Below are 22,204 nucleotides of genomic sequence, written 5' to 3'. Positions count from 1 at the left end.
AGTCATCCAAGAGCTATACAAAAAGAAGACATCAAGCTCATGTTGGTGAATGGGTCTCCGGCTCTGACTCCGACAACTACTCCGAGAGAAGCTATCACTCCAACTCCGAAGACACTCAAGATGAAGGTGTTGCCGGACTTGCTCTAGTGTCATCCAACTCCTACGACATATTTGACTCACCAAATGAGGGAATTGGAGGATGCTTCATGGCAAAAGGTCCTAAGGTATCACACCCCGAATACCTTGACTTTAATAGTGATGAGGATGATTTGCTTGGTGATGATGATCTACTTGTTGATAATGCTAGTAATGTGAGCTATAATTAAAATGCTAGTAATCATAATGATCAAGAGGAAATGAATGACAATGCTATGAAGGAGATTGAGCGCTTGACTAAAGAATTGAATGCTCTTAAGTTAGCTCATGAAACAACTCAAGAAGATCATAGAGAACTTCTAAGAACTCATGAGAAGCTACACTTCGAGAGGCTAAATTTAGAGCAAGAGCATGAGTTTCTTAAGGCTATCAATGACGATATTCGAAAGAACAGTTCTTCATATCTTGCCAAATGTTTACTCTTGGCTACTTATATGCCTCAAGTAAAATCTAGCAATAAGAACAAGAAAGATTCTTCTTCTAGTAGTAACAATAATCATGTCAAATCCAATGTTGTTGCTTCTAGTAGTTCTCTTGATTCCACTAAGGATTCTCTTAGCCAAGTTACACCCGAGCAAGAAAATAGCTTATTGAAGGGAATTATAGAGAAAGGTGTTTACAAGAGCCTTGCCAGAAGTAAGCAATTTGAGAAAATTGTACGCAAGCAAGGAAGGCACTGGAAGAATCAAGGTGTTGGTTTTGAACGAACGTTCAATGCCAATGGAGTTGAATGGGAAGAATATCAATACCCGAAGATGAAGTTTGTTCCTCAACATGAGAAGTATGGCCCCACTTCTTTTAAGGGAACACAAGCTCAAGATGATCTTCCACCACAAGACCACAAGCTAAAAGACAAGGACAAACTTCAAGAAGAGATTGATTGGTTTGAAGAAGCTCCTAAGGCCATGGTCAAGTGGGTTCCCAAGATTACATCAAGCTTTACTTCATCAAGTTCAACTACAACTCCAAGGATTCCCATCAAGTTGACGTGGATCCCAAAGAAGAAGAACTAGAGTGTTCTTGAGAGTGACTTCGCCAACGTATTTCATGTAGGGGAACACGACAGAAAACAAAAAATTTCCGACCTACACACCACCAGCCCAGTACCACTATGGAGATTGCATACAAGGTTTGATCTTTTTTGTTACCGACTTGTAGCGCAGCGAAAGTAGAGTCGATGACGATCGGCGGTCCAGATCCCCGCAGCTAGGATTTACAACCTCCCAACCGTGAGGATGTATACCATCATCCGCCCCTCGGACAGCCCTCTGGGAAGCAGTCGGACAGTCCCCCGGATGGTGTCGGTGACAGCCCTTCGGGAGGACCTTCGAAACTCGGACGGTCACTCGGACAGCCCTTCTGGAGGACATTCGAAACTCGGACGGTCACACGGACAGCCCTTCGAGAGGCACTCTCAAACTAAGACCGAAACTACGATCTCTCTACAGAGTTGCACACATACAGTGTCATCTACTCGGCAGGGCTTCGCCGTCTAGAACTAGTTCCCACCGAAACCCAGACAACCTTTCGGCTCTACGAAACTATTTCGCGGGGAGTGAGAGAGAAGCCAGACAAGTCAAATGGCATGTGTATGTGAGAAGGGATGAAGTTTGGGCAGCCCCCTGACCTCCTATTTATAGGAAAACCAAGGGGTAGGATGGGTATTCAAAATACCAAAAGTGCCCCCACTTTATGTCATACACAAAGGGTATATAAAAGGGAAAGAGGGTGCCATGTGGAGCTCCATGGAGGAGCTCCACCCTTGGCCGGCCACTCCTTAGGGGCCCCCATGTGGGGCTTCCTTGGTCCCCAAGCCCTTCTAGAAGCCTTTTGGAAAATATCCCAAAAGGTGGTTTTCCAAAAATATCCAAAAAGCACTTTCACTATTCACAACAACATTTTTCAGCGTCTGTTCGAACTGAAAATATTTATGTGGGCTTAGAACATTTACAATACCCACTAATATAATTTTCAACGCGTTCCAGAACAATTCTGAATTAGTGATTTTCATGTGCGAAAAGCATCTGAAGCGGTTCCGGCAGCTCCGGAACATTTCCGGTTTTCATCTCGGAAAATTCCAGAATGATTCTGGTACCCTCCAAGAATTATCAGGCATGTGACGAAACCAATTTGACTTAATGATATCCCCTGAATAAACTTTTCAGTTTTACCGGAACTCTTCCGGTGACCTCTCTCTTCGGAACTTTTCCGCTGTCTCCGAAAACTTCTTCCAGAGACTTTCTCTCAGACTCCCTTTCTAGTATTCAGCACATAGATGACCCTTAAGCGTGTGACCCTATAGGTTCGGTGAAGTATAGACATGACCAGGAACCCCTTCCGATCAATGATCAACATCGAAGCCGTGGACACCCATATTGACCCCTATACCCACACGAATATTCGAGTGAACCTCTGTCGTGTTCTATTCCTGTTGCTTCGCGATATGTTACAAATACCCGAGGTGAGACATGTTGGCCTCCCCGTGGATCAACAACTTGTCCACTATGCCAGTTACCTCATTACCGGTATTGTTCTCTTTTCTCGTTACCGTGTTCCGGCATCCCCGTGATCAAATCACCCTGAGTCTGGCCAGACGATGATGGATACGTAACACCATAACACCCTGACTCTATGCATGTTGCTGTTTGATATTTGTGCCTAGCTATATCTGTTTTTTATTTTATCGGACTTAAGTTAAGCTACATTGTGACAATAGCACATTGATAAGTAATATATACTGTTGAAAAATTGCCTAATTTGGTTCTATGCATGTTAATTAAGCGAGTAACTATTGATATTTTAGCCTGTGCATTTGACAAACTCCATACATCTTCAATGCTATGCTTGTACAGGTTTCTTCTACCTGCTTCACTCATTGTGATCAATGACATTGCTGCCTATTTATTTGGGTTCTTTCTTGGGAGAACACCATTGATCAAGCTATCTCCAAAGAAAAGATGGGAAGGCTTTATTGGTGCATTGGTGACAACCATCATCTCTGCTTTCCTGGTGAGATGGAAGCCCAGGTTTATGCACTTGAGAGATTACTAGTACCTTCAAGGGCTTGAATCTGTAAATAATAATTTATGTTACACATTTGATGCACAAAATGATTTCGGATGCTTCATTTGTAATTATTTATAATAGCATTATTCACTTTCACTTATTTTGCACTTAGCAAATGTAATGGGTCGCTTCCAGTGGATTACATGCCCAAGAAAGGCAACTTATTGTTTCTTTCAGAATGTGACTATTAGTTGTATTAGCAAATTGGTGTGCTGTTGATTTTATACTTAGTTTGTATTTTGGTAATATTTTCAGGACCTGTCAACAGGGTGGCTTAAGTGTGATCCTGGCCCTATGTTTAAGCCAGAGCATTATTATCTGGGAGATTGGGCACCAAATTGGGTAAGAAGAAAGATATCCTTTTCAATTTGTTAGTTTTAATACTATTTTCTCTACTATACACTACTAGAAAAACAGCTATAGCCAATATGGACACTAATGGCGCACTATACATGTGGTGCGCCATTACTAAATAGTAATGGCGCACCATGTGTAGGTGCGCCATTAGTAATCAAAACAGTAATGGCGCACCAGGTGAAAAGTGCATCATTACTAAGTTTGACCAAGGTTTGACCCAGTCATACACATACTCCCTCCTTTTCGGTTTATAAGGCTTATCTCAAATTTTTCATTTTCCCAATTTAAAGGGCTCATCTCCATCTCCTATTGAGATTCCGAGGCGCATTAAATCTTTGCATGCAATAATTAAAAATGAAATCACCAATGCATGCAATGTTCCTACTCATCTAGTGGCCAAGCATGCATGCACTGTAATTAATCCACATTAATGCATTAGTTTAATTTGGGTAGTTTCGTAAAGTATGAGATATAATCCTCCACTCATTATCTGTCTTGGTAGATGAGATTTCAGATTTGAGCCCTATAAACCGAAAGAGGGAGTAGTAATGACGCACTTTGTATAGGTGCGCCATTACTAAGTTGACATAGTAATGGCGCACCTTTACAAAGTGCGCCATAACTATGTGTATGACTGGGTCAAATCTTGGTTAAACTTAGTAATGACGCACTTTGCATAGGTGCGCCATTACTATGTCAAACTTAGTAATGGCGCACCTCCCGTCACGACCGTTGCCTGAGTCCAAAAAACAGATCTCGACTCCAAAACTGTTTGGTTGATAGCTCTCACTCTTCACCAAGACAAGGCACATCATCCCCCTTGAGTCGATTTACTCCAGCTTCGTTCTTCGTGGCCAGTCTGGCATTTTAACCAATCAGCAGAATCAGCCAATAACCAAAATCGATGGTGGGAGGTGCCATGTTATGCAGAGCACGGCAGAAGCGGCGACAAGAAAGAATCTGGAGAAGGTCCTGCATCCAGATGGTGTTTAGCCTCTCAGGAGTTATGGAGTTATCTGTGGTAATAGTTGGTGTCCATGACATGTTAGTCTCAGTCTTGTGTCAGTTGAAGATTAGAAGTGATATTACTGGTATTCTATGGTATAGATTCCTCTTGATAATTGGAAAGGGTCAACACTGTGTTTGACAATCAAGAAAAAGTATGCGATGTATTTGCTATTTCTCAGTCCATATAGGCCTCAGCCGTATCTGTCTTCCTCCCAACAGTAATTATCCCGATGTGGAAATGTGAACCAAGGTTAATAACAGCGCACTTGTTGTGGCTGCTGATGTGTCTGACAAGCAGCATTTTACATTAGGGAAGTTTAACATGTAGGTGCCATGTTAATTAAAACCACGGGGCGTTTGGGTAAGGTCAAATCTAGTGCTTGAATGACCAATGAAGATGTTTATCCCATATTGGTCCTTGAAGGGTCAAGACAAGCATAATCACGTCATTTACATGTGACCAAGTGCTCAGCTGAACCAACAGACTATTCTTTTTCCGTATCCACCAAATCCCCCCTGTTTGATGAATTAATGCTACTTCATCATGATAATTGATCTATTTACTTTACCTAGTTGTTTCCTTATTGGTTTTGTACCATCTTTCCGAAGTTTATGGATCTTTTAGCCATGAACTTTATCTGATTACTTGTGTCTCTTGACAGTTTCCATGGAAAGAAGTGTTCCTAATGCCCGAGCAGTGGCATGCTTTAGCCTTTGGTTTGTTTGCATCGATAATCGCACCATTTGGTGGATTTTTCGCAAGTGGCTTCAAGAGGGCTTTTAAAATAAAGGTGCATACAACTTCATTATGTTGCTGTCTCTGGGAATACTAAAGTATGGAGTTTAGACAGTTTTTACTTCCATTAACATCTTCAAATTTTATAGGATTTTGGCGACAGTATACCTGGGCATGGTGGAATCACTGACCGAATGGACTGTCAAGTAAGTCGCTACAAAAAACATTTACATGCTGGCTATGAACATATATATGCATATACCTCAATATTTTGGTTCTACTTGCGCCTTAATTTTTATGAGGAAGCATGTGGTTAGTAACTCAATTGTGAACCAACTTATTGACGTAAATGTCTAAGGTAATTGTTTAGAGTAAAGAGGAAATTACTGAGAAGACTTGATTATGCAAAGTTGAATGAGCATGTTTATGATTCGATATATATCATATATTCCTAGCCTGTGCAGTTTAGCTGAAAATAACATTTATTCTTGTACATTTTCCCCAGATGGTTATGGCAGTTTTTGCATACATATACCACCAATCGTTCATCTCGCCCCACAATTTCTCTGTTGACGCAATCTTGGATCAGGTCCGTATCTATAGCACCTTGTTGGTTTTCGGTTGATCTTATTATTACCCTTTTCATCGTGGTTCTCATCGAGCCACATTCTACCTTCTTTTTTGCCGTCATCCAGATCTTAAGAAACCTGACATACGAGGAGCAGAGAAACTTGTATGAGCAACTCGGGGAGATGTTGGGCAACTTATGCAAAGCTGATAAACTCGCTGCTTGCTTATGAAAAGCACACAACACAAGACAGTAGGCTGGCTGTGTATGTATCTATTTGAGCGCTCGCTCGGTTCGCCGCCATGAATGTAGCTCTAGATTCACCGTGTACAGCATCGTCGTCGTAGCTCCTCTGTACCCTTGTGATGGGAGTGATGGTGTCCTTGTCGAAAACATTGTACAGAATGGATGTAAGGACTGTGGTTGATAGGGCTAACTAATTTAATTAGGTGCTTGATTCGCTGTGAACTTGTGTTGCTTTTATTCTCCCCCTGCTATTGATTTGTTAATTTGCCCGTTGTGCTCGTTTTTCATAATCGGAGATGGAAAGCTTATATTCCTGTAAACCCTCACTTTGTTTGTTGGACCATATCGAATAGTTGGAGAGCTGCACACAAAATATTTAAAGCCTGCATGTTTCCGTTGCCACTCTCATCTACACTAATAGTATGTACTACTACTCTCTCTGATTCATTCAAAATATATGAAGTTCCAGGTTTGTCCTAAGTCAAACATCCTTTTAAGTTTGACTAGTATGTGGCGTGGCAAATTGTTCGATGTTACATCTTTTTTGCATGTCCTATTTGTTTATAATACAGCCATTTGCATCAACACCCAAATTGCAAATTCATACTGCAGAGGTATTTTGAAAGGGATGGATGCACTGTTTGGAGAATGACTATTTGGGCATCTGACATGTTCAGACTAGTTCTGTATGATTGCAGAGTGTGTATGCATGCTTGAAGTTTGTGCGACTAAGTACTACGTTGTATTATATGGGATGGTTTATGTCCTTGTGCAGGACTATTCTTAAGTTAGTTCAGGATGACCGGCTGGGGATGTCAGGGACGACTCTGATAATCTGTTTACTTCCTAGCCTTCCTCTCCAAGGCATGACTAATGTCTTGAGAAGCTTGACATGAAAGTTAACTGGTGATCCGCAAGCAACGACCCACTATTTTTGGTAAACATTGTACAAAAAGTCCACTCAATGTCTGGATATCGTAAACTAAGTGATTGTGGAGGATCATTAGCCTCGACGTTAGCACTGGCCTCATGGATGACGCGTTCTTGCCTTCCATACTCCATCACCCAGGCTCTACATAAGTCACTCCTCTCACTATAGCAAGGAACCAAGCAAAACACAGTAAACATCGTCAGTACAATCAAAGTTCAAATCTGCAGCACACACCCATAGCGCGTTGCGGAGGAGAAATGGCTGGCGAAGGTGAGCTGAAGCTGTTGAGTACGTGGGCGAGCCCCTGGGCTTCTAGGGTGAAACTCGCGCTCCACCTCAAGGGCTTGAGCTACGAGAACATCGAGCAAGACCTCAACAGCAAGAGTGACCTCCTCCTCGCGTTCAACCCAGTGCACAAGAAGGTGCCCGTGCTCATCCACAACGGCAAGCCAATCTGTGAGTCGGTCGTCATAATTGAGTACATCGACGAGGCCTATGGCAGCACCGGCCCCTCCCTCCTACCCACTGACCCCTACGAGCGTGCCATTGCTCGGTTTTGGGTAGACTACATTGACCACAAGGTGCTTAAGTGTCTGATTTGTGTTATCGATTTTACATATGATGCGTGGTGAGTTGATCAATGATGCTATTTGTGCGTGTGCATGCAGCTAGTCATCCCGTGGAAAGTGGCGTTCATAGCCAACACTGAGGAGGATAAGACTGAAGCGATAAAGCAAATATTAGTGGGGGTGAATGTGCTAGAGGGGGCTCTCAAGGAATGCTCCAACGGGAAGCCCTTCTTCGGAGGTGATAACGTTGGATACGTGGATATAGCACTAGGCGGACTGTTGGCGTTTCTGCAAGGAACTGAAGAACTATGTGGTACCAAGCTCTTTGGCACCGCGAACACCCCACTTCTGCTTGCTTGGGTAGAGCACTTCACCGCACTGGACGCTGCCAAGGTGGCTCTGCCGGACGTCAATAAATTGGTTGTGTTTGCAAGGACAAGGCGGGCCCGGATTGCTGCTACTATAAATGTATCTGTCAAGAACTGAGCCAAGCGGTTTCCGTTGAATAATATATGTTGTATTATTATACTCATTATGTCTGTTGAACAAGATATGTTGTAGAGTTATGCATTATCTGTCGTTGGTGTCATTATCACAAATGTCATGTATGCAATATTGTACGGAATAAGGAACTTGGAATGTTCATTGGTTATAATATATATCTTTTTTTACAAGATTTCTTTTTTTTCTTCAGCGGAGATGGAATTTGGAAGGAGGGCATGTCTATCTTTGTTGGCGATGACTATGAGTGCCCCAACTCCGCGTCACAAAGGGAGCTGTGAAAGAAAACACCTTCAACACCAACTTTCACGATCTGGTAGTTCAGAACTTGAGATTCAACAAAAATGCACCTTGATATATAACTCCTCTGAAGGGTTTTACAATATCTCGACATAAGGAGCCGAAGGATGACTATTCCAAGTGTATTGTCATCTCCACCGTACATGACATTCTCGCTCTAGTGAACCAGATGACTATTCTGAGTGTGTTACCTGTCCATCTCCTTCAAGGAGCCGAGAAGGTGGCTATTGATTGCGTCACCATCGGCCGCCTACTCGGCTCCTCGAAGAATCCTCCCCCGACCCCAAAATCTCCTAGCTTGACGGGGATTAAAAAAATTGGGGAATAAAAGGCTAGCATGACAAGAGAGATTGTAGATTCAATTGATGGTTTAGAGAGAGAGAGAGAGAGAGAGCACGTGTGGGAATGGCAGTGGGGTCAACTATTCTGACCTGTGGGTTCAGAGGAGTACTCATAGCTGGGGTTCAACCGGTCAACAAATACCCGTGGGGTGAACCAACCTGTGGTTGGATGGTCAGAGGGATTGTGGTATCCCCAACCCGTGGGGTGAACCAACGGAAAGCCGAGTTTTCCTCAATATTTTCTTAGACCTTTCCTGAACCAGTCTTGTGAGGCCATTGCCGAAGTTAGCTTGCTACTTGAAACACATGTGTGCGACGATCCTATTTGGTTAACCTGCATACTCCCTCCATTCCCTTATACAAGGCCACAAACTCATATTACAGGTATCAAGGTAAAATTTATTGACTGCTTTGGAAGCCAACTTTTCTTTTCGTTAACCGAGATCATTAATATGCCTACATGCATGCAAGGAAGAAATATGAAGGAAGTAGCACATTGTCATTATGACTACATGCATGCAAGTATTAAACAAATTGCTAGTACGAAAAAACATCATTATTTTTTGCCTCGATTACCGTTAGTGGCCTTGTATAGATGCAAAATGTAATTTTCATAGTGGACTTGTATAAGAGAATAGAGGGAGTACATGATAAATTTGTCAGTGTAGCTACAATAATAGGATGATACCATAATAGAACATGATATAAATAAATAAATATTAAGGTATGTTAGTACCCTGGTCTTTATCTTATCAGCCATCAAACACATGTTATTTTTCATGGACAATCCTCGGTCATACAATGTGCCATCCACCTACTCTTGTTAGCTTTATAAGTCCCAAGGTTGAATTCTTCATTAATTGCCCATTGTCTCACAACCCTCCTACAATCTATCATTGTTGGAAAGATTGAACCTTTTTTTAACTTTTGGATGATCTTTGTTATATAAAATTTCTATGTCTTCAGAAACTTGGTCATCTACTGGTATGCCTCCCTCAGCCATTAATTCCTCACTAACATGGCACACAACAATGGGAGCTGGCTCATTTCGTTCTTCAGTATCATCGACCTTATCCTCAATTCAAAGAACCGCACACATGTTTTCCTCAGACATATGAGCTATTATATCATCACCAACAGGAGTAATCTCCAAAGTGGACCAATCAATGACAACTTCACCATCTGATTGCACATATCTCTGATTACTTACAAGTTGCGGAATCACTGATACATGATGTACTGCTAGCATTTGAATGGTAAACAGAACTTGAGCAAATGATGTTGTCCACTATATCACTACATGGGATATTTCCAAAGCAAGATGATGTCGTAACCCCCTTTGCAATGTCCACAACTTGAGCAAGCACAAGCAATTCTTTTTCTTCCCATCTCTCAAGAAATGCTGTCAACAACTTCCAATATTTATCAATTCTCTTAACTGATTCAAAGTGCTTATCTTGACACAAAATATGGACCTCTTGACCAACCCCCCATATAATTTTTGACCAAATGAGCTCTATCAATTTTTCAACCATAAAATGCTTCATGTTAACCTCAAACTCCACATCATGTTCAGCAACTCGATGCTCGCTGCCATCAGCAAGCTTTGCTACAGATCGAAGAACTCTAACAATTAGTTTATAAATGACAACACGCAATCCTGCACCTTCTTCCCTACAAGATTACACGAATTTTCAAATAGAATAAATTATTAGGCCTAATTTTTCATAAACTTCCGATAAAAAAATCACACAATGCTCCAATTCAGAAGATACTAACCCTTTCGGAGCTGTGTCATCTGGCTCCATCACCACAATCAGTGTGTTCTACTCGAGTAACTCGACGTGAAGCTTGCCCACTATCTCTCCTACATAATAATCTCCATGATCTAGGGTTCCTGTACGCCTCAACTTCCTGGCTGCACAAGTGAGACAGTTAGAGAGAGAGAGAGAGAGAGAGAGAGAGAGAGAGAAAGAGAGATGTGCTGTGACCTGTGAGTCGATGGACGAGGCGGCGACAGGGCCGAACGGCTAGAGCGTTGCCGGATGAGAAGAAACAGACATGAGGCGGCACGGAACGGGCGGCACTCGGGGAAGAGGCACGGTGGGGCGGTGCTGGTCACTGGCGGCCGCGGGTGGGAGGAAGGCAGGAGCGGCGGCGCGGCGGCTCTCTTCCGTGCTTCGTTCCGTTCGTCTTCCAGGAGCGAACGATCAAAACATTTTGATCGAGCAAGGCAGGTAAAACGACCAGGGGCAAAATCGTCCAACAACATATGACGTGGGGCCCATACCTAGAAAAGGAGAGAAAAACATAATTTGTGTCATTTAATCCGGCTATCAATCAAAGATGTGTCATCTAATCAAACCAAAAGAAAGGTGTGTCATCAGATCAAAGTCCAAGGAAAAGTGTGTCATATTATCAATTTACTCATCCAAATCTAAGGTGTCGTATTTGCCAAACAGTGTTGTGAAACTTCAGAAATTGAGATACCTGTACGCATATAACGATGGTGCATCAGATGTATTGCAAATTGGAGTCAAGGTGCCTAGTGGCATACGGCACTTGGCAGGACTGTGGGCTCTTCGTTTCGTTAAAGTTAGTCCAGAGTTTCTGCGTGAAGTTGGAGCTCTAATAGAGCTAAGAACATTTGGTGTCTGCAACCTAAGAAGTAAAAACTCTGCTGACTTGAGCATGCCGTGTGTTTTCTGGCCTCGGCTCAGCTCGGATCTGGCAGGCCCGGTGTGGGATGGGTTGGATCCGTCTGGATCTGGCCCGAGGCGGTGGGGGTTGGATACGGTGGACCAGCTGGCTTGGTATGTGTGTGGAAGACGATGCCAGGCGAAAGTCTGCCTCCGACTATGATCGGAGCCGGCAGCAGCGGCGTCCGCGTGGGTCGCATCCTTTTTGAAGGTGCTGCTGTGGTGAAGTACTCCTCTCCCTTACCGTCCCCTTCTCCGAGGGAAATCTCAGATCCGTGCTCTACCGGATCGGATGATGGCGGTGCATTGCGTCGTTCACTTTTTGAGGGCATGATTTTTGGAATAGGGATCAGCCGGAGAGACCAGTGGTGGTGGTGGTGAAGCGACTGACTTGGAGTCGACGGTGGTTGTTCGGTGGTGTTCTTTGGGGTTTGGTGGCGGTGCCTTCGGCACCGCAAGGAGGCCATTTGTTTCCCCCTCGTGTTAGGTGTCTCGCGATGCTTGCTCAAGACCCTCCCATGGTGGCCGATGTGTTGCAGCGAGCGTCGTGCTCTCGGTGATGTCTTGGTTCATCTTTGCTCTTTGATGGCGCAAAGTGCCTCCCCAAATTGCTAATCGTTCCGATCTTCCGCTGCGAGGCTCCCAGTCAAGGTTCCCGTTTTACACTCGTTGATTGTGGATGCTCCTGAGTTGTGCCGTGGGGCTCGGTATGCACGCAATGCGGTGCGTTAGGTTGCTCGCAAAGTCTAGGTATTGTGATCCCTTACAACACCCCACATCTACTTACGTCTCTCGTGGTGTTGTTCTTTCTATATGCTAGCTAGTTCGTTCCATCTCCTGGGCGTCAATTTTTCTTCTTCTTCTGTAACTTTGTTACTTGTACGGTTTTTGGCCCGGTTTCCCTCATAAACGGGGTCAGCTTGTTTAGGTTTTCGACCCAGTTTCCCTTATAAACTGGATCAGCCAAAGCTAAGGGGAGACTCTTGGCTTTGGCAGCTTTTTGAGCAATATATTCAGGTGGGGAGCCTCTCCCCCCCGTTGACCGTTCAGAAAAAAAGAGCCATCTCGTCCCTCTTGAAATTGGTGCTGCTACCGATAATGAACCATTTTTATTGGCTTGCTTTAGTAGGCCAGCTAGAAAAAACATTGATGCCTAGCTTTTCTCTTCTTGGTCACACCTTAATAGCCTCACTCGATTGAAGCTAGCATTCTCCAATATTGATGAGGAAACCTTTCCAGTCTATGCGTGTTACGTGGTCTACATTCTCTTTTGCTAGCGAATGCCTTTGAAGGGAAGATGTTGAATTTTATGCAGGGTCGTTTCCAAAACTTAAGCATCTATGGATACAGGGCGCATCACAGCTCAACCAAGTTGGAATAGAGAAGGGCGCAATGCAAAACCTCATTGAGCTGTGGGTCGTAGAGTGTCGTGCGCTAAGGTTTCTTCCAGATGGCATCAAACACCTTGCAGCCCTTGAGAAATTAATTCTTGTAAATACGTCAGAAGAGCTGATAGGGAAACTCCGGCAAAAGAGAGAATCAGATGAATGCAGTGAAGATGTAATGAAGATTAGCCATATAAGGAATGTTACGGTTGTACTGAGCCAGAAAGGAGTCCGGGAAAGGATTAGGTGATCGTTGCTGTTCCCAAGGTTTCATTTTTCCGTCTTTCACCTTGCAGCTGGTTGCTAGTAATGGCTGATGCGAGTTTATTACGTGTTTGTCAAGTGAAGCTAATTAACATGCTTCCTTTCTTCATGCTCATGTGTATCATGTTCTTCATGCCCAATCTGGAATTATGTTGCTGTATGTAAGTTAAAGACTGCATTTAGTGAAATCGTGATGAAATTGGCGAGCTGAGTTGTGTTCCCGTTATCGATATATATTCTCCCCGTCCGGAAATACTTGGAAGAGAAATGGATGTATTTAGACGTGTTTTAATGTTCATCAAATAAAGAGTTTCTTTTTTGTCTGAAAAAATATTTGCTTCTACAAAGGAAATAATTGTGTTTTTTTTCTCAACTCTCCCATTGCAGAAAAAAGACAATTCTTCAAAGAACTGGCTCAAACAATTGTTTTGATCAAAATTTGCATCTAAGAGTAATAAATAAATAATTAAATAATTGCAAACTTAACTGAAATTGCTCTATTTGTTCTCCAATGACAACTGCATGGCCAGGAAGGCAGTTTGAGACAGGGGCTGCCATGTCCAGTAGTACAAAGCAGTGGACAACAACAATAGCAGCTTCAGGACCATATCAGGAGTTGGGACAGAAGACGCATCTGCCCCATGTACTGACATGGCAATGTCAGTGTTACTAAAATTTCCACACGGCGCCCCTTGTCACACGCACAAGTGGCATTTGACAAAACTGAATTGCACCAAGTCTATGCAACCACTACAACATGGAAAGGCGTTCCATTAAATTAAAGTTGGAATTTTCTTTCCTGCCTACGGTTGACGACGACATGTAAGAGGACCAGCTGTGGCTTGTGGATCTGGTTATCAAATGCAATTATGTAATTCCATGGCGGCAGTGATTTCTTAGCAGCAAATAGGAAGAAAAACTATCTATCTATGTCTACGTGTCCGTGGGGGTGCGCAATCCCCAAGGGGAGAATATGTCAGACAATGCCTCCTGCGACGACTGAACTGCCTCCCGGGTCACTTAGGGCGACTCCGGAGGCGCCACCGCTGGGACCTTACAAGGACCTTCCCTGCCTCCCCGTTCACCACGCCGACGGCGGCGGCGGGGCTTGTCCACTCGTCTTCTTTCTTTCTCTAGCCTTTCGGTCTTCAACTCAACCCTATCAAGATTGCTCCCGATCTGGTCATCGTCGTCCTGCATCCCGGCCTCTCGATCTGGCTGCGGCCGGCGGAATCGCGATCTGGCCGCCAGCAGCCTCATGAATTCATCAACAAAGCTGCAAACTTATCCTGTCTACGCGTGTTATGTGGTCTACGCTTTCTCGAGCTAATTAAGACTTTTGAAGGGAAGAGGTTGCATTTTACTGCAGGGTCATTTCCAAAACTTAGGTATCTATTCATATGGGTTGCGGCACAGCTCAACCAGGTTCAAATAGAGGAGGGTGCGATGCAAAACCTCATTGAGCTATCATTCACAGAGTGTCCTGAGCTAAATTTTCTTCCTAATGGCATCGAACACCTTGCAGCCCTTGAGAAATTAATTCTGAAAGACACGTCAGAAGAGCTGATAGAGAAACTCCGGCAGAAGAGAGATTCTGATGAATGCACCAAACATGCAATGAAGATTAGCCACATAAGGAATGTTACAGTTGGACTGAGGCAGAAAGGACTTTGGGAAAGGATTAGGTGATTGTCGCTGCTCCAAGGTTAGGGTTTGGTGCTTCTTCTTTCACTCTTTTGTTGCATGCACATACAATTTTTTCTACGAAAAATTGCCGTATGTTATTACAAAGTAATATTAATTTGTTACGAGTCTGTCAACTAAATCTAACATGCTTTTTCCGCATGTTCATGAGTATTGTCACGTGACTCCATAGGAGGGAACTGGTAGGGTCGATCATAGAAACAAGTTACTGATCATGCAGTTTCCACTATGTGGATGTTCATTAGTTTAGAGGGATGTGTAATTTCAATCTTTCATACTAGTTATCCTAAATTAAGAGGCTGAGTCGAGACTACTCTGTTAAGTAGCTTTTGTAAAGATAAAGAGATTCATTCACTCCCTTTACCGACTGACTCAATTTGCTATTATTACCAGATTCTGCACTGCAGTGCAAGCTCTGTTGTCTCCTTGTTACCACTCTTATGATTTTTTTACTGTCCTCTATCGAAGATGAGTTGTAAGAAGGTCAGCCGCACAGCCGAATTCTTGAAGGCGGATGTAAACTCAGCTGCAAAGAAGAAAAAGAACTACGAGTCAGCGTACTTGGTGGAGCGCAATCATGAAGGGGGAACATGAGATGCTCCGCAACAATGTATGCCATTTTCTTCCACATTATGCTGTATGAAATGAGTATTCTGCTCATCAGTTAGTTGAGTAGCTTCTTCCTTAATCATGTCTGCATACAGACACACACATACACACAGTATGCGACCGATTGTTCAGGAGTAGTAATGCTTCTTCGCTGATCCCTCTTACAAGCTTTTAAGTTTGTGTACTGCCGCTGGCACTTGTAATCATTGTTGAGCACTACAAGTATCTATTTCTCACTATTCAGCAGCCATGGTGAACTCTGTTCATGAGAGTATGGTCATATGCTTATGGAAACCCAATCTGGAATTATGTTGCTGTAAATTATTTACAATGAAACCCCTCTGTTATTGAATTTTTTTGGGGGGGGGGGGTCTTATTTGTCGCATTGGAATTGGACGGAATGTATGTAAGTTAGCTTCCCAGCGATGTTGGTGGAGTGTTCATCCATAATGCAAAATTCCTCTGTTTTTTCTGAGAAAAGGAACACAAAGTTGTCTAAACAACTATTTGTTTTCTACAACAAGGAATAGAAGTGCTCTTTTTCTCATGTCCCATCACAGGGGAAAAATCCTTCTGAGGAATCTGCCGAGTGGTTCAGACATATATTTCTACCAAAATTTGTGTATAAGAGTTACAAAAATTCTCCCCTGATAAAGATTCAGATGAATGCAATGAAGATGTAATTAAGATGAACTGATAAAGGACTTTGGAAGAGGACTAGGTGATCATGGCTATTCACAAGGTTAGCTTTCATTTTTTCCATACTTATTAGCCTACGTATGTCTTTCATACTAATTATCCTAAATTAATAAGCTGAGTCGATTGTGCTATTAAGTAGCGTCTGCAAAGATTCTCCCCTGAATCTTTTGCAATTTTTATGAGACACATTTTGCTCTCTAGGGAGGAGGCAAGTACATTAGAGGTGTTGCAGTTGTTACATCAGTTTCGCAGTGAAAATCTGGGCTGTTCTTTCTTGTTACTACTTCTCTATATGACCTGTTTCCTGATTTGCATCGAAGACAAGAAGATCAGCTGTGGGTCAGGATCTTGATTTTTGTGGCATGATGATTTCCTAGCTCCAAAGGAAAAAAAAAGGAACTATGTCGGCGTGCTTGCCAGCGCACAATCCTGATTTGCAGTGAGTATGTCTGCCAACCAGTTAGTGGTAGTTTCTGTTGCCTAGCTACTTTCTTTTGCATGGTGAACTTTGTTCATGAGAGATTGAGAGCATGACCATATGCTGCTAGAAACTCAATCTGGAATGATGTTGCTGTAAACTAAAACTGTATTCAGTGATTTCGTGACGAAATTGTGTAGCTGATTTGTGCTCCTGTTATAAGAAAAAACTTGTTGTAGCCTTTTGACTGTCATTGATTGAAATCAAGTTTTGTATACAGTATCATACTATTTGAATACATATCAGATGGGCAGGCTGTCTCTCACAAACGCTATTCACCATACCAGTGTATCACTGACCAAATTAATTACGGTTACGTTCTAAGATTGCCATCTCATATTACATGTAAAAATTTGTTCTGCAGGCGGTTAGGTGCCTAGAAATGCCTAACCCGTCAACCTTATTCTGGTTCTAGAATTTCACGGTGTAATGAGGTATGGAATGAGTTCTAATTCTGGATGCCTTTTTTCTTAATCCCTTAACTGACATGAGTGCAGTGTCATCCTGAAACAAGACAGTGTCCTTAACCCAAGTCTCTTTCTCCCTCACGTACGGACGTACCCCTTCGATCGCTAAAAAGGAAATAGAGAAGAGCGCCACCGCTTTCCGAATTCTTAAACAGAGAACAGCGCTGCCGCAGCCCGCAGATCGGCACATGTGTAGATGGGGGCCCGCGATTCTCCGCCGCCGGCAACCCGGGGCGGCCGCCCCAGCTCGCCCCAATGGTGGGTCCGCCACTGCCTGTGCCCCTCTTGCTTGTATTCTTGGATTTACCAAAATACATTCCAAAAGTTTGAGGTGGACAGCAACTATAAAATTTGGAAGCAGGGATAAAAAAGGGGTCCAGTGTGAGCTATCCTATGAATTGAGAACATCGGAGTTCTCGTCCAACAATATGTCCATTTGCGTGTTCCGAAAAAATTAAGTATTATGCCGTCTGTTTTGTACACTTCCTCTCTTTTTGTTTTTTCTCATACAACACAGACTTATATATTTTTAGCTGAGAACATTGAAGTTCTTGTCCAATAATTTGTCCATTTGCGTCTAAGCTTCTTGGCAGAATTTTGTTTTAGAATAAATTAGTTTACACATTGTAGCCAACCTTACGAAACCATTCGTCCTCTGCCTCCGTTACAGTAACAAGATTCCTGCTCCTCCGATAGCAAGAATCCTCTACATCTGAGCTCAAAGCCTCAACAATCATGGCGGAGGGTGTTGTTGGGCTGGTGGTGGCGACGCTCGGCGCGGCGCTGGCGACAGAGGCGGCGACCTTCGGCTGGTCGCTGCTACGCAAGGAAGCCGCCGCCATCAGGGACGTCTTTGGCAAGATCCGCCGGTCCAAGGCGGAGCTGGAGAGCATGCAGGCGTACCTGCAGGAGGCGGAGCGGTTCAAGGACACCGACAGGACCACCGCCATCTTCATCAACGAGATCAGGGGCCTCACCTTCCAGATCGAGGACGTCGTCGACGAGTTCACGTACAAGCTGGAGGACAGCAAGCACGGAGGGTTCGCCGGCAAGTTGAAGAAGCGGCTCAGGCATATCAAGACCTGGTATCGCCTGGCAACCAAGCTCCACAAAATCAAAGGGAAGCTGCAGGATGCCAATCGGAGGAAGAAGGATTACACCGTCAGATCTTCTTCTGCTGCCAGATCGACGAGTCAAGGTCAAGCTCTGCACTTCACCAAAGATGAGGACCTTGTGGGGATCGAGGAGAATAAAGACAAGTTGGTACATTGGCTGACTGCTGCTGGTGGTGATGGTGATGATTTGGAGCAGAGCAGCATCAATGTTACCACGGTGTGGGGGATGCCTGGTGTTGGTAAAACCACTCTAGTTGCTCATGTGTACAACATGGTGAAATTGGATTTTGACGCCGCAGCGTGGGTAACTGTGTCGGAGAGTTACCGCCTCGAAGATCTGCTGAAGAAGATAGCCGCCGAGTTAGGCATCACAGTCAACATTGCCAACGTTGAGATGAGAGGCCTAGCAGAGTCCATCCATAACTACCTTCAAGGTAAAAATTACATTTTGGTCTTGGATGATGTTTGGACTCCGCTTGTTTGGTTGGAGACAAGGAATGTCTTTCCAACATCTAATTGTACGGGCCGATTTGTTATCACATCAAGAAAGCATGAAGTGTCACTGTTAGCAACTGGGGAGTCTGCACTTCACTTGGAACCGCTAGAAGCACATCACTCCTGGCTATTATTTTGCAAAGGAGCCTTTTGGAATGATGATGACAAAGAGTGCCCATTCGAGTTGCAAGAATTGGCCCGGAAGTTAGTAGCAAAGTGTCGAGGCTTGCCTATTGCTATTGCATGCATTGGCCGCCTACTCTCCAGCAAACCCCCAACTTTGCCTGAATGGGAGAATGTGTACAGGGGTTTGGATTACACATTTGATGAAAGATGTGATCCCTGATGTTCATAGGATTCTAAAGATCAGCTTGGAGGACCTTCCATAGAATTTGAAGAATTGTTTCTGACACTGTGCATTATTCCCAGAAGATTATGTATTAAAGAGGAGGACGATAATGAGGCAGTGGATTGCTGCAGGATTTATAAGGGAAAAGGAGGAGAGCAAAATACTGGAAGAAGTGGCAGAGGGATACTTGATTGAGCTTGTGAACCGAAGCCTGCTATAGGTAGTGGAAAGGAATTATGCTGGACGACTTAAGCACTGCCGGATGCATGATGTCATACGCCTTCTTGCCCTCAACAAAGCCAAGGAGGAATGCTTTGGTAAGGTTTATGATAGCTCTGCTACTGGGACATCCTCTGTAGAGGGTGCACGTCGCATATTTATCCAGGGGGGAAACATCAAACAAATGAGCCGATCTGGTGCAACACATCTCCGTGGACTCCATGTATTCGGGTGGTATATCGATATTGATTTGTTGAAGCCTATCCTAACCTCTTCGAATTTGTTGTCAACATTGGATTTGTTGTCAAGGAAGTTGCAGCAACGTTACCGAAAAAGGGTTTTCCCCCGCTTTGTATTCCAAAGCAACCAACATTGTACACATCGCATTGTTGGGGCGAGCAGCACATCAAGCCCAAAAAAAGAAGAAGAAGAAACAAATGCCAATAGCGGCAGTTCGACAAAGTGCGGAAGACCCGCCACCGCTGCGCCCTCCAAAAACAAACCATCACGGCCTGAAGCTCCGATCTACCGCGTACTAAGCAACACCTCCAAGAAGGGATGCGACGCCGATGACGCTGCTGCCCGAACGAGTACTAGGGTTTACCCAAGTACGCGGAGGGAAGTAGGGGATGGCTACCACCGACACCCTCGAAGAAGGAATAGTGGTGTGCGCCGGTGTCACTGATGACCCACAAGTATAGGGGATCTATCGTAGTCCTTTCGATAAGTAAGAGTGTCGAACCCAACGAGGAGCAGAAGGAAATGATAAGCGGTTTCAGCAAGGTATTCTCTGCAAGTACTGAAATAAGTGGTAACAGATAGTTGTGTGATAGATAAATTGTAACGAGCAACAAGTAACAAAAGTAAATAAAGTGCAGCAAGGTGGCCCAATCCTTTTGTAGCAAAGGACAAGCCGGAACAAACTCTTATAATAGGAAAAGCGCTCCCGAGGACACATGGGAATATCGTCAAGCTAGTTTTCATCACGTTCATATGATTCGCGTTCGATACTTTGATAATTTGATATGTGGGTGGACCGGTGCTTGGGTGCTGTTCTTACTTGAACAAGCATCCCACTTATGATTAACCTCTATTGCAAGCATCCGCAACTACAACAAAAGTATTAAGGTAAACCTAACCATAGCATGAAACATATGGATCCAAATCAGCCCCTTACGAAGCAACGCATAAACTAGGGTTTAAGCTTTTCTGTCACTCTAGCAACCCATCATCTACTTATTACTTCCCAATGCCTTCCTCTAGGCCCAAATAATGGTGAAGTGTTATGTAGTCAACGTTCACATAACACCACTAAAGGCTAGACAACATACATCTTATCAAAATATCAAACGAATACCAAATTCACATGACTACTCATAGCAAGACTTCTCCCTTGTCCTCAGGAACGAATGTAATTACTCACAAAGCATATTCATGTTCATAATCAGAGGGGTAATAATATGCATATAGGATCTGAACATGTGATCTTCCACCAATTAAACCAACTAGCATCAACTACAAGGAGTAATAAACACTACTAGCAACCTACTAGCACCAATCCCGGACTTTGAGACAAGAATTGGATACAAGAGATGAACTAGGGTTTGGAGATGAGATGGTGCTGGTGAAGATGTTGATGGAGATTGCCCTCTCCCGATGAGAGGAGCGTTGGTGATGACGATGGTGATGATTTCCCCCTCCGGGAGGGAAGTTTCCCCGGCAGAACAGCTCTGCCGGAGATCTAAATTGGATCCGCCAAGGTTCCGCCTCGTGGCGGCGGAGTCTCGTCCCGAGAAGTTCCTACTTATTTTTTTCTCATCGAAAGACCTCATATAGGAGAAGATGGGCATCGGAGAGCCACCAGGGGGCCCACGAGGTAGGGGGCGCGCCCTAGGGGGGGGGGCGCCCCCACCCTCGTGAGAAGGGTGTGGCCCCCCTGGCCTTCATCTTTGCACTACTAGGGAAAACCTTATACACAGAATCTTAGTAGCAGCGCGGTCTAAAAACAGGTGAAATAACAGTCCATAATGCGATAAATATCGATAGAAAAGCATGATGCAAAATGGACGTATCAACTCCCCCAAGCTTAGACCTCGCTTGTCCTCAAGCAAAAAGCCGATAACAATAAATATATCCTCATGTTTAGAGGTAGAGGTGTCGATAAAAATAAAATACGTACATGGAGGCATCATGATTATTCTTATAACAGCAACATATATAGATTTTGTCATATGATTACTTATGTTCAAGTGATGATCTATTCACAATGCAAAAGTATAAATCATAAACCTTATTGGACTCCGACAAACTATAATCTCACTCATTGAAGCAATTGCAATTTATCATAACATAAGAAATAGTCTATATCAGGGCTGAAAAGCAAGTCCACATACTCAACTATCATTTAGTCCTCCATAATTCCTAACACTCACGCGGTACTTGTGGTTACAGAGTTTTAATCGGACACAGAGAAAGATAGAGGCTTATAGCTGTGCCCCACAATCTTTTACCTCAAGGATATTGTCAACAATAATGGTTCATGCTCCCCTACATCCACTTATATATATATATATATATATATATATATATATATATCATGTTCTTTCCAACATGCCAAGCTTGCCAAAGGATAAAATGAAAAAGAAAAGGTGAAGATCACCATGACTCTTGCAGAAGATAATAATAAAGGATAGGCCCTTCGCAGAGGGAAGTAGAGGTTGCCATGCGCTTTTATGGTTTGATGTATAAAATCTCAATGCGAAAGAACGTCACTTTATATTGCCACTTGTGATATGAACCTTTATTATGCAGTCCGTCGCTTTTATTACTTCCACATCACAAGATCGTATAAAGCTTATTTCTCCCACACCAATCAATCATACATATTTAGAGCAATTTTTATTGCTTTGCACCGATGACAACTTACTTGAAGGATCTTACAC

The 22,204-nt window shown here is 43.5% G+C and overlaps 2 protein-coding genes, 1 long non-coding RNA gene and 1 pseudogene across 3 annotated transcripts; all 4 read left to right on the top strand.

The window, feature by feature from the left end:
- The first annotated feature begins 3,501 nt into the window (after positions 1-3,501).
- On the top strand, positions 3,502-6,406 carry LOC125536223 (phosphatidate cytidylyltransferase 1-like). Its single transcript, XM_048699436.1, has 5 exons — positions 3,502-3,564; positions 5,250-5,378; positions 5,473-5,529; positions 5,829-5,912; positions 6,019-6,406. Exons 1-5 carry the CDS (start codon positions 3,517-3,519, stop codon positions 6,121-6,123), a joined length of 423 nt encoding a protein of 140 aa, XP_048555393.1. The 5' UTR covers positions 3,502-3,516; the 3' UTR covers positions 6,124-6,406.
- An 847-nt stretch (positions 6,407-7,253) lies between these two features.
- Positions 7,254-8,272, top strand: LOC125536145 (probable glutathione S-transferase GSTU6). The gene is made up of 2 exons (XM_048699329.1): positions 7,254-7,649; positions 7,737-8,272. Exons 1-2 carry the CDS (start codon positions 7,326-7,328, stop codon positions 8,121-8,123), a joined length of 711 nt encoding a protein of 236 aa, XP_048555286.1. The 5' UTR covers positions 7,254-7,325; the 3' UTR covers positions 8,124-8,272.
- A 6,152-nt stretch (positions 8,273-14,424) lies between these two features.
- Positions 14,425-15,749, top strand: LOC125536089. Its single transcript, XR_007294918.1, has 2 exons — positions 14,425-14,832; positions 15,225-15,749. It is a non-coding gene; the product is annotated as an uncharacterized LOC125536089 (long non-coding RNA).
- Positions 15,750-17,819: 2,070 nt separating this feature from the next.
- Positions 17,820-19,263, top strand: LOC125536021 (annotated as a pseudogene).
- The last annotated feature ends 2,941 nt before the right edge of the window (positions 19,264-22,204 follow it).

This window comes from Triticum urartu, chromosome 1 (assembly GCF_003073215.2).
Source record: "Triticum urartu cultivar G1812 chromosome 1, Tu2.1, whole genome shotgun sequence".
Classification (NCBI taxonomy): Eukaryota; Viridiplantae; Streptophyta; class Magnoliopsida; order Poales; family Poaceae; genus Triticum; species Triticum urartu.
Note: the sequence above shows the minus strand (reverse complement) of the source record. Positions and strands in the feature narration are given on the sequence as shown.

Bases quoted from the DNA above. Each gene is read 5' to 3' on its own strand.
- LOC125536223 (XM_048699436.1), top strand. From the start codon at position 3,517: ATGTTTAAGCCAGAGCATTATTATCTGGGAGATTGGGCACCAAATTGG. The intron at 5,530-5,828 runs GTAAGTCGCTAC...CATTTTCCCCAG, and splicing joins CTGACCGAATGGACTGTCAA to ATGGTTATGGCAGTTTTTGC. The intron at 5,913-6,018 runs GTCCGTATCTAT...GCCGTCATCCAG, and splicing joins TTGACGCAATCTTGGATCAG to ATCTTAAGAAACCTGACATA.
- LOC125536145 (XM_048699329.1), top strand. From the start codon at position 7,326: ATGGCTGGCGAAGGTGAGCTGAAGCTGTTGAGTACGTGGGCGAGCCCC. The intron at 7,650-7,736 runs GTGCTTAAGTGT...GTGTGCATGCAG, and splicing joins TAGACTACATTGACCACAAG to CTAGTCATCCCGTGGAAAGT.